We start from the raw sequence: 12500 nt of genomic DNA on the forward strand, positions 1-12500 counted from the left end.
TGGTCGTTGATTCATAAAAAATGATCTAACACGTGTTTCATTCACACTCTTTGTCTCGGGACGTCAGAGCTTACAAAAAAAAAACAAAAGAATAAGCTCGTTGCGCAGCAAGCATGGGGCCAAACAAGCTGTAGGAAATAGACATATACACAATAAAGCTGTAACTGCCTTATTTTTACCTCCACGCAGGTTGGGCGAGAGGTAACAGGGGTCAAAGGCCTTTTCGATTTTTTTTTTTTTTTTCATTTTATATCAAAAGCGCGAATGATTTTTCTTGTTCAAGATTAGCTAATTCAATACTACGTCTTGCATGGAAGCAGACAAGCTTTTTTTGTCAGACAGTTATTGCCACCTTAAAGTTCCTAACCCTTCAAGTTTATAAATAATAGAGGCAATTAATTCGGTAAATGAATGACACTCAGTGTACATTCATCAATGTATACATATATTTATGTATATGATAGGCCACATCTGTATCAAGTTATACACCAAAGAGCTACATTGATATACCCTAACTTACAATTACTTGTTAATCTTCTCAAGTGAATGACTTCCATTTCATAAAATGGCCGTTACGTATTTTCATTCAACAGTAGTTAACATCCAGAGGTCGCCATCGAGAATTCTTCCCGGCATCTTCCTCCAGCGGTTTTAAAAAGGACACAGTCTACAATAATTTAATTTTTATATTTTCATTCCGTTCTGTTCTTTACTTTTTGCCATTCGTGCCATTTTTTTTCTCTCTCCCACGGTATTTTCTTTTTACATTACTTTTTTTGTGATTTATAAATTTCGAGAAAATTCTAATCATTGATGAGAATAAAATTCATGATAATGATCATTTATTAAAACTGACATCAACGCTGCTTCCTTGCAGTCATAGATGTAAATACCGAATGAAAGTTGTCCCGAGTTTTCCATAAGAAATCAACATATGCTGGTTTCTTCAGCGGACACCTAAAATACTGTAACCAGCTGTTGAGATCTTAAGGAGAAACCTCTAAACTTATTTATCTTTGGCCCCTGGTACCAATTCGTCCCTGCGTGGGGCGAATGTGTTTATAATAATATTATTATTTTCTTTTTTTTAAGCATTATGTACGACATTCATTTCCATGTCTTTTGATTTTCAATGACTGTGCTCTTTCTTGCAGAAATTTTTGAACCGCATATAAATCAGCTTCAAAGTTTCTTTGCATGTAAGTTACCCCGTATTTGAGGATTGCTTGATACAGAAAGGAAGAGAAAAACAATTAAAAAAAAAATACCTGCTTTTCTCCTCAGCTTTATCACTTATGCTTCTGCAGAGAATATGGTAATGGAAATTATGAGCAGTGATTCGTCTATTTGTTCGTTTGTCCATCGTCAATGTCTCATTGTCAGCCTGTTAAACAAAAACAGGATTTTTTTTTGTTACTTAATTCATAAGATCAAAATTCAGGAATGCTCATCATATTTCCATTTTCTCAATTTCCAGCTGTAATTTTGCGCACCGCTCCTATAAGAATCAAATTTTTCGTAAGTTCTGCATGTTGGATTAATAAATATTTGCTCATAATCCTTTCCAACCCTCCTTGTAAGCGAGCCGTTGCCTTGAACAGGACTTCAATGGCTTTGTGGTTATCCCTTTAAGGTTATCGAATCCATAACAAAACAAAAAGTGCGTTTGATTCTTGCAACGGTACAGCCAGTTCAAGGTATATTATATCTTGGGACAAATGTTACAATTATCGCAATTATTTGAAGGAAAATCAGTATGATAAGAGTTGTTGCAATATGTTTTTTGTTTGTTTTTTTAGAATTTTACATCTTTGTGGGTATACAAGATCACTCTTTGTGCCTCCTTGTGTTTATATTTTTCCCAACGACAACAAAGAAAACCACAGATCTTGTCTAAGGACAGAAACATCATCCTCTGAGGTACAGTAAACATAATTAGAATAAAAAAAAAAGAAGAAAGAGAGAAAAAAAATAGAAAATAAATCATTCAGCAGCTCTTTTCTCTCCAGGTGTCCCCGTCAGTTGCTTCGAAAGTAGCTGCGGCGGGTGACACTTTATCTTCTTTTACCTCCTCCAAGTTGGCTCAATCGTCTTCCGAGATGACTTCCCTGGCCAAGGAAGACTCGACTATGACCGCCTCCTCTCGGGTATGTCCTTTAGAACCCGATAGTCGAGTGCGATGGCTAAAAAAAAATAGGGGGAGAGAAACAAACGAACTACAGGACGCGTTCCAATATTATTTTTTGGTTTATAGAAGACTGCTGCACTTTCTGTATACATAGCCCTTGTTTTTTTTTCTCGTTTTTGTTAATGTTTTTCTTGGCTTTCTTATTTTTTTGAGGGGCTTCTATATTCTGTAGTCGAATTTAGACATTTTGCTGCTGAACTGAGATAGATTTTAGTATCTTTCGCTTCCGTCGTGGCTACCCAAGGCCTCTTTGTACTCTCTTAAAAACCTGTCTTTCGCTTCTTCTTTTCTGGAAAAAAAAATTATGTCCTTCGTTATCTTTTCTGATCAGTAGTTTCGTCCAAAAATCTTTCCGTTTTAAGTCTTTTTTCTTCGCCTTCTCGTTCTCATTTTCAATATTTTTCGCTCTTTCCTTTTCCTTTGCTTTTGATTTCCTTTCCTTTTTTCTTCTTTCTTCTTCTTTTGCTTTTCTTTCTTTTTCTCGTTTTTTTTTCTCTTTTACTCTCTCCTTCTCTTACTCTCTCTCTTCCTCTCTCTCTACTCTCCGCTCTTCTCTTCTTCTCTCTCTCTCTCTCTCTCTCTCTCTCTCTCTCTCTCTCTCTCTCTCTCCTCTCTCCCCTTCTCCTCCTCTCTCTCTTTCTCTTTCTCTCTCTCCTTCTCCCCCTCCCTCTCCCTCCCTCCCTCTCTCTCTTCTGTTTCTTCTCTTCATTATCTGATCTACGTTTATCGCCACTTTCTTTCTTTTTTTCTTCTTCTTCTTCTTTTCTGGCTTTTCTTGAGTTTTAAAACACTTCTAGATACAATACGTGTTCTAGAGACTTAACATTGTTTTATGCCTCTTCTATCATTCTTTATGTGAATTCGATCGTTTCCCGACTGGTTCAATAAAAAATGGTAATAGTAAATAAAAATGTGACTATCTTAAACGTGAGCTTTTTAGTTATGGATTCCGTTTACCTTCTCATTGGCTGTTTTATCCTGGTTAGTGTGTTTTTTTTTTCTATTTTTCCTATTTGTAATGTAGTGTTCCGAGTGCTGAAGTGTTTTTTACACATTACACGACTTTCCAAAATGCTTCTTCACACACACGAAACTAATCTGATTCGCCTTTGAATAAAAAAAATAAAAAAATAAAAAACAAGAGATTTATCGCTTGTATTAACCACTAACATATATATAATCGCATTTGCTTCAATAACTCAAACCTAAACAAACCCCCACCCTTTAAAATTAAAAAAACAAACAGCTTTAACTTTATTTTTTTTGTTTTCCATTCCATTCTAAGCATGTGATAAAATTCAAAAAAACGAATATTCTTTTTTTTTATTTCAGTCAGCTAACTTTTATCTGTCGTGGGGTTACCTTGGCGGGAAGGCAGAGCACCAATTGCTTTAATCAGTCTACCAGTTAAAGGTGAACCACTACCTTGAATAAACTACGTATTTCGTCTTCTCTGGCTCCTTTTTTTCTTTATTCTTCGTCTTCACTTTAGTTGCTTTTGAAGTCTTTCGAGGAAGAATTTCTTTCTCTTTTTTTTCACGGCTCTTTCAGTTCAACAGATTACATCTACTTGTTTCAAGTATGGAGAAAGTTTTTGATGAGTTTGTGAGACGAATTGGATTAAAGAGAATCTGTAAAACTGGAGAAGTAATATGAAGTAATATGAACAGAACGCGTAGATATTTTAGGAAAAAATAATAGGTTTATAATGTACAACACAAAATATTCCTAATAGAATGCATGTTCGCAGCTGGCTTTTTCGTGTCTTTTTTAATCATCTCTTTATTTTAAGCTTTATCTTTTTCTTTTTCCTCTTCATTTAAAAACACGCACTAAACCTGACAAAAGAGTGAATATCATGTAGAATATATTGTCGATTATTTCATTCATTTACGAAATATTGAAGAAAATACATCCAGATAGACTCGTTTTCTAAGGACTTTCTGGGACGGGAAATATTAATAGATTCTCTACGGCATTTTCAGGTGAGAAGGATGCTGAAGAAGGCAGCGGACGACTTCTAAACACCTGACGGACATAATTCTTCATCCTAAGACAAGTAAAATAACCATAAGAAGGAAAAAAGGCATAAATATCTTTCCAAACTTAATCATAGCTATCCTACATAACTCCCCGAGTAGATAAGAAGACAAGTTTGTTTTATTTCGTATTGGCGATATCTGGTTTCGACTGACTGCTGACGTCAAGGCGTAATACGGGCAACATTTTTATTTTCTCTTATGAAAAAGAAAAAAAAAAGAACAACGTCCAAACGAAGTGAGCGACGACGTGAAGAAGTCATCTTTTGAGACATCTTTTCTGCAACTTGGACGCGGCCGAAGACTTTGACTGCGACGAGATCCGGAATTTCGTTACTTCCGAAGAAAATTTAAGTCGACTGTCAGCTGTTGGCTCGGTTTCCCTTGTCGCGGAAGCGCTTGGGAAATTCGTAAAGCAAAGCACTGACATGTCACTCAACAAGAGTAACTTGGTTTCGGATCTTGGTTATGTAACGAATGTAACACAAGAGAAAATGGACAGATTGTGTCCAAACAAGGAGACTGTGTTGTGTCTTGTTTACTTCTGTTGAGCATTTAAATTATTCTTTTCTCTTTTTTTGGATAGAATGTTACAAAAAATCTTGTCATTCACGCTCAGTCATATACATTTTTGTGCATTTTGTATATAATATTGGCCTGTATTTTTTTTTTTATACATGGTTACTCAAAAGTGCTCTTGACACCGTATCAGGACATAAATCAGTTACAACAATCAAAGCGTTTTCAAATTTATTTTTAGAAATTCTATTGTAATGCTCGTACTTTAAATAAATGATACACAAATCAAGTGAATTAATCCAACCCTTATTGATATCAAGAATATAAAGATTGACATAAAAATCACTTATCAGTATCTATATCTATATCAATCTCCTTTCTCTCTCTTCTCTTCTTTATTTTTCTTTTTTCTTCCTTTTTCTCTCTCTTTTTACTCAGATATAAACATTTATAAGGAAAATAGTTTCGAATACTACTGAATAAAAATATTAATTTCATCACAAAAATACACATTGGAATCATATTGATAATTAAATATTTATTGATATTGTCTCATTTGAAACTCATGCTTAAACAAAAAGTCATAAGATAATACTATAATATATCAAATGATTACTGAAATATTGAGCTTAGAATAAAGTTCATATCAAGTCTGATTTGGATAATGTGTATAAATATCTTGGGAAAAAAAAAGTATTTCAAAATGACTTAATATATCATATTAATTCTGGTTTTAAGATTCCCTCTTTTGGGAGATACATTGTAAATGTTATTTATAATTAAACAATTTGATAATATATCCAAGATTTATATGTTTCCATTGATATACATATAGATAAAAACAAGGAGACTTTTCTCACTATTAGAAAAATGCATACACATTTTGAAACTTATTTTATTTTGTTCCTACAAAAAATACGATACAATTTACTTTAAATTGAATAAAACAGATCTCTTTTACTTGTTTTATCATTAATCACAATCAAAGTGAAAAAATAATACTTTTCTTAATGAGTATTATCGCTAATATGCAACAAGTAATTCAAGACTTAATTTGATATCATATCTAATCCATCTTTAGGTCTTCCAAGATAAGCAAATAGGAATTTTATGTATCTTTATGTTGTCTGATCAGTAATATTCTTTGTGGTTAAGAAGCATGTGAATACTGTTCATGGAAGAAAGATGTATTACTTGTTGAACCCTTTTATAAGGACAATATACATTACACTACTGTATTACACTAGACTTTAAAATATACCAGATAGTGCTAATGTAAAACACAACAGCATTCATCATGTGATAATGTTGAAATAAGTGTTTAAATATATAATAAATAAATAAACTAGTGTTTATTTATCAATTTGTCATCTATTCATCTTTTTCTTTCATGTCATGTGAATACCTATTGAGCATATTATCATAGAGAAAATGAATGCTGCAGAAGGAAAGAAAATCACTGGCAAATATCACAGTGTACAATACGTATCAATACAACCTTTGAAGTATGGCTAAATCTATCTCCTCCATAAAACTCTCTTAAAGACTACATATCAGTAAGTCAGAAATGATTAGTGCAAAATTTCTATGAGCCTTCCTCTTCCCGACCCCACACCATACGGGTAATATCACCACTCTAAGCATGGTCTTCCATCAGGCCGAGCAATTACGCCCAGCCGGCTGGCCAGCCACACTCCCAACGGAGGCCTTAGACCCCTGAGAAGGACTTGACCGACGTGAAACGGCTGATCATGTCAAAGGCCCACTTCGGCTGGTCGTACGGGACCATGTGACCGGCATTGCGGACCATCACCTGGACAAACCCTGGGACCTCTCGCACGTACCCAGCCACTTCGTCATCCACGCGCCAGATGTACCGCTCAGAACTCTTGAACTCCTCGCCGTGTTTCCACTGGAGGCTCTTGAGGAAGTTCTCGGTCAGGGTGTAGGCTATGATGATGTCGAGTTGCCCGTTGTATATCAGCACGTTATAGTTATCCATTAGCTGTAGATGGGAGGATATATTATGCATTGTAGATATCTAGGACATAAAAATACAATACCTGTCTTGGGGGATATCTCTCATTCATATCAATCTGTTTAATGTTTGAAAGAAATGTATAACAACGCAACTACATAAAATATATTTGGTGTTGAATATCATTGAAAAAATCTCAATCACTCTGCCAATCTAAAAATCCTCAATAGATCTTATAGAGCAAAACATCTCAAGAAATAGTAATAATCGATGGGAAAGCATCACAAAATAGTATTCTACTTCAGCAGTACCCTATGTTTTGCCGTTAGAAATACTCCCAGTAGCTGTGCAGCCATTTTCTTACCAGTTACAGTAATTGGAATTTTTCATCATATATACTTATAAATGCAAGAAATCTCAAACCTATTGATGGTTACGAAAAATCAATGTGGCCATATCTCATCAAGTTACCATCACCTCAAGTGACTGGGAACTTACCAATAGGAAAGCTCCTTACTAGTGGCATCTTAACCCACTCACGACGGGGGCATTCCAGCCTTGCATGTGACAATGCCGGGGCTCTCGAACGCATAGGCCTAAATCAGTTAAATAAACGACGCAGTATGGCGTCACCCAGCAAACGGGCCTTGAATGCGCTGTACCGTAGTGTAACAACCGTCCAGAGAGGGTTAATAAGAAAGATGACAGACACTCATAGAACTGACTTGGCACATATCTCCCACTACATTGGTACTTGAAAGAGGATCATGAAATATATTCTATGACATAGAAAAACCATGAAAGGGTAAATTCTAAAAGTATTGGTGATGCTTCCAAGTTTTGATACTGTACAACACCACCAAAACCCAAAAATTTGCAGCAAATACTTTCTTTTATTTTTAATCCTTCATACCTCTTCGATCCAAGGCTTCACACTCTTCATGATATCCTCCAAGAGATGAGTCTCCACCTCTGAGCCATCGTGGAAGGTCAAGTTACCAACGTGGATGGCCCTTCGCACGCCAGGTCGGTTGATGTACTGCTGCCAGTAACCCATGTCCTGCCCAGAAAATGTATGACCTTAACATTAATTGTCCTGGATGGAGGACGGCATTTTTACCTATCATCTAAAAATAGAATTACAAATAGCAACATAAAAATAAGAGACTGAAAACAAATACTGTACAAAACAAAAAGTTATGCTTAACCCATTGCCAATAAGAGTTAGGACTGTTTGCTTTGCATATGAACAATAAGCAACAACTAAAATAACCATACTAACAGTGCATGACCTCACTTATGGCCACTCAGTCACAGCAGCCAAGCATTTGGCATTAAGTTTCTGTACTTTCTTAAGCTTCCTTATTCCCTGTCATATTTCTTCATTTCTATCTTATCATTCAAATAGTTTCCACTTCTACACATATAAATTCATAAATGTGAAAATAAATGAAAAATAAAGGACTCCAGGTACAATAAAAAAATATATATATTATTATTAAACATTGCATAGCACAATATTTTGTTGTTTCCTAAAATTGTTTTCCATGACACACAGACCATACCTTGGGTTCTCCTTGGGCTAAGAAGTTGAAGTAATTGGTAAGTCCAGTAACATTGGTGAAATATGATGCACCTTCTGTTTTGTCTCCATTCAGAAGACTATCGAACACCTGTTGAGTGAGATGTCAAAATTATTCTTTAATGAAAGGTCTGTGTTACAAAGCACTACACCTTTAATTCCATCGGAATTCTTCCCACCTTATTTTCTTTTTTTTCAAAGCAACTAATCTAATTCCAGGTTCACTCAAGTGAAAAAAACACATATCTACAAAAATCCAAATCTACAAATTTTAGATATGTTTGAACAATTACATCCTAAGATCCTACTGTATGGCATGTCATATCAGGCTAAGCCATATTCAGATTACAGCCACAAAGGAAAGGTAAATAGTTTGGAAACCCTCTAAAACATGATCACAAATTATATATACACACAGCCACTTGTATCCCTGCCATTAGTTGTACTCTCCTGTTCAATCTGGCTTTACACCACGCATCCTTGTTTTACTTTCTAATCAATATAATAGCAGAGATTAACATTTATCACTTTTATATGATATCATCAAAATAACAGTATCCAAGCTGTGAAATAAAACAGTAAATACATTGTTTCAATTATAATACCAACTTTATCATTCTAATATTCCACAACTTATTACTTGTAGCGAGTACTTTCCACTGAATTCAAGGAACAATTAACGTGTCATCTTAAAGTTTCAAAAGTAAATAATTACACAGACAGTTCCTTATAGGTGTCATCATCATAATCCTATCTGCATTTCCACACAGAGTACAAATAGTTATTATATTCAAAAGCCAACATTCCAATGTCAGGTTTGTGCTTTTTTTACTTTTATTATGAGAATGGCCTAGTAATGGTAGCCATTTCATTACAATAAAAGGAAGATAGAAAAAAATCAAAATGAGAAATGAGAAAAACAAATAAAGAAAAAAAGGAACAGGTGGGATGAAGAAATAAGAAAGAAGAAAAAGAAACAAAAAACAAAAACAACAACAACAAGAGAAAACTACTCATCACCTCAAAGGCCTTAATCCACTCCTGTTGGTTGATATAATCCACAGCCTTTGCACTCTCCTCCTTGAAGTAAACGAGGTCCAAGTCGTCGATGAGTCCCACTTGGTAGAGGAAGTCCCCGTAGTCGACCATGGACACGGGGTCACACAAGCCGTCGCCGATCGCCATGCCTTTGGGAATCGCAAGGAGATTAGAAGGTCAGGACGGGGGACAGTGCTAAGATTATTGTTTGGATGTGTCTTCGGGTATTGCATAGCTTGGAAAGTTATCGTTGTTATCATCACTATGTATATATCTTTATGGTGGGGTTCATCAAACGTGATTTTTTTTTACATTTTTTGTTATCTTTATTACTTCTTTTTTTTGGGGGGTCTCTTTTATAATTTTTGTAATTAGTTACCTATTTCAGCCTACTCCTTGACTGAATTAGAAAAAAATAGTTTTCAGAGATTGGGAATGAAAGAGATTTTATTAAAAACTGTTTGTTGGTTCAAATGCTTCCAACACCAACCTAAAGCAAAAGACATCCAGATACTTCAAAAATTGACCCAAAGGCTCTAATAATATCAATTTCCTTCCAGGGATACAAAGAGGAAATATCATATAAAAATATACCATTTCATTTTGACAGGAAAAGCCCCCTAAAAGTTGTTACTAATCATGATCAATTTGAGCCATTTCTATCAAAATCAAACAAACACACAACTATTCATTCCTTTTCCTACAGACTAACAAACCCTTTATTAAAAATCAACTAAAGCCAATACTTTGAACCGACCTTTCAGGTTAATCTTGAGCTTTGCTGTCGGGTTCTCCTTGTGGATGGTGTACGTCAAAGCCGGAACATACTTCCCTGTAAACATGTGCACATGAGTAAAAGAATATTTACATATATAAACAATGATGATCAAAAGACATAACATATTATATTTTTTATGCAAAACAAAATAATTGAATAATAATAATACTGATAATAGTAGTAATACTTACTACTACTACTATTACTACTACTACTACTACTACTACTAATAATAATAATAATAATAATAATAATAATAATTATTATTATTATTATTATAATAATATTAATAATAATAATAATAGTAATAACAATCATATATCATAACTTTACTACTTGACCTAATGCTCCCTCTTATCTGTAGTGACAAGGCAATAATCTAAAAAATTCCAAATAATGGGGCATAAAACAGAGAATGATGTTAATTAACCTTTTATTAGCCAACATCACAAATAAAAATAAAACATGAGGACTACAAAGCATTGAAAAAAACTGAGAACAACTCATCAAATCATTACAATTTTCCAACGTACCAGCATACGATTCTCCGGTGACAAAGAAGCTATTCCGTTGCAGTTCCGGGAAGAGAGTGAAAAACTGCAATACAGCTGCGTACAGATCTCGCCCAACGTCCGTCTGATTCCTGGCATACCCTGCGTCATTCTCAGTGAAGCTGAATCCTGGAAATTAAATAAAAATACTGAAAGTCAAGGTTATAATGAAATAATTAAATAATGAAATAATGAAAATATATATAATAATGAAATAATGAAAATCAAATAATGAAAGTCAAGGGCATAATATCAAGGCATTTAAAAGACAAAGAAATTAAATTTTACAGACTAGTCATAAGCAAATCTCATACAAAGTTCTTACATCCTATATATGGAGTATTTCGAAATGCCACACCAAAAATAGATTATTTCAAAATGCAATCACCTCTCACATTTCACAATCATCATTTTCACATTCTACTATACCTAATACTATACAAACCAAGATCATACAAAACACTACAACTAATATATTCATATACTAACATCACATGCTGTTACAAACTCATCCTCTCCAACATATGAGAGGAACAGATAAAGAAAAAAAAAAAAAAAATGTTCAAAAAGGCTAGACCATACCTGTTCCTACTGGGTTGTCGATGTACAGGACATTGTGGGTCTTCGTCCAGGGGTACTTGCGGGGAACGATGTGAAGGTCTTGGTCGATGGTGAATGGTCCGTGCTCGGCAAAGAGACCGAACAAGGACGAGCCACCGGGCCCTCCTTGGAGCCACACTAACACTGGGGCGTTCTCTGGCTTGGACTGGAACAGGTGGATAAAGTCATTCACAAAAACATTAACTTCTGCAACTTAAAATAAACTCTAGATTCAGTGAGAACTGTTCATATCCTATGATAAAGAAATGCATCACTACTGAAGAGAAAATATTGTTCAAGATAATGATAATAACAATAATATAAAAAATAAATACAAAAAACATTAACAATACCAAAAACTCAAAAAACACTTAAACATTCTCAGAAGAGTAAAACAACAACAATAAAACAATATTCATTTGCACCTACAACAAAGGTTATCAGCCCCACACAAGGACCAACAAAACATATCCATAAACAACTGAACATCAAGATTCAAACGATCATAATAACTAACTCACTCTCGCAGGGAAGAACCAGAAGAAGAGGTTGGAGTTGTATTCCTTATTGACGGTGAAATAGCCCGAGAAACTGTGTCCATGACGATGGCCCATGCTCACTCGACTTAGTGACCTTGCCTCCTGCAGCCAGAAAAAAATAGGGTTTTATTTCATATGTTATTTCAATTTGGCAACTTTATATACATGTGACTTGCTTTGATTTTATTTATTTTGCTTTCTCATATTTTGTCTTATTTAATTATGGCCTTACATTACATTTTATTTAATCTCATTGTTTTATGTGATATTTCTATCATATCTATATCATAAATATATGAACTTCTCACTATCTTAAATGATGCCTCCATTATATCCAAAATCATATCCCTTTTACTCTGAATCTATTTCATTTTCATCTTACTCTAAGTCTAACCTCATGATTTTTCTTTCATTTCTTATAACAACAAAGTCAAAGCACAGTTAAGGATACAAAATAATACACACATCTACAGCGACACCTCTCTTACTCTTCAAGCACCAATTACCTTGACTTTTCCGGCTTCCAAGAGGGGGGTAAGGAAAAGGGGTTTCCCGGCATCTTCCCAATCTTCAACTGGGATGGTGAGGTTGCCGATACTCGGTAAGAGCTTCCTGAAGGGTCCTTTCCATGCAGCTGCGACGGCCGCGAGCGCAAGTAACACCACAAAACGCTTCATTCTTTGGTCGG

General features: G+C 34.8%; 2 protein-coding genes across 3 annotated transcripts in view; one reads left to right on the forward strand and one right to left on the reverse strand.

Annotated features, from left to right (window-relative positions):
- The window catches only part of LOC122262215 (uncharacterized), a 17688-nt gene extending 12657 nt beyond the window's left edge, over positions 1 to 5031 (forward strand). For both annotated transcript variants that reach the window (XM_043030177.2, XM_043030179.2), the window contains 2 exons: positions 2010 to 2147; positions 4174 to 5031. In XM_043030177.2, the coding sequence (XP_042886111.2) occupies positions 2010 to 2147; positions 4174 to 4212 (177 nt within the window). In that variant the 3' untranslated portion in view covers positions 4213 to 5031. The remainder of the gene's footprint in view (positions 1 to 2009; positions 2148 to 4173) is intronic.
- A 596-nt stretch (positions 5032 to 5627) lies between these two features.
- LOC122262214 (putative serine carboxypeptidase CPVL) overlaps positions 5628 to 12500 on the reverse strand; it is an 8344-nt gene continuing 1471 nt past the window's right edge. The window contains exons 2-10 of the mRNA XM_043030176.2: positions 12319 to 12500; positions 11795 to 11914; positions 11256 to 11439; positions 10656 to 10802; positions 10102 to 10176; positions 9327 to 9493; positions 8290 to 8397; positions 7638 to 7784; positions 5628 to 6751 (exon numbers count right to left, since the gene is read on the reverse strand). The exon at positions 12319 to 12500 is cut by the window's right edge and continues 25 nt beyond it. Coding sequence (XP_042886110.2) covers positions 6455 to 6751; positions 7638 to 7784; positions 8290 to 8397; positions 9327 to 9493; positions 10102 to 10176; positions 10656 to 10802; positions 11256 to 11439; positions 11795 to 11914; positions 12319 to 12489 — 1416 coding nt within the window. The 5' untranslated portion in view covers positions 12490 to 12500 and the 3' untranslated portion in view covers positions 5628 to 6454. The remainder of the gene's footprint in view (positions 6752 to 7637; positions 7785 to 8289; positions 8398 to 9326; positions 9494 to 10101; positions 10177 to 10655; positions 10803 to 11255; positions 11440 to 11794; positions 11915 to 12318) is intronic.

The sequence above is a fragment of the Penaeus japonicus genome, unplaced genomic scaffold, assembly GCF_977035675.1.
Source record: "Penaeus japonicus unplaced genomic scaffold, GWHDUDI00000001_assembly GWHDUDI00000042, whole genome shotgun sequence".
NCBI classification, from domain to species: domain Eukaryota; kingdom Metazoa; phylum Arthropoda; class Malacostraca; order Decapoda; family Penaeidae; genus Penaeus; species Penaeus japonicus.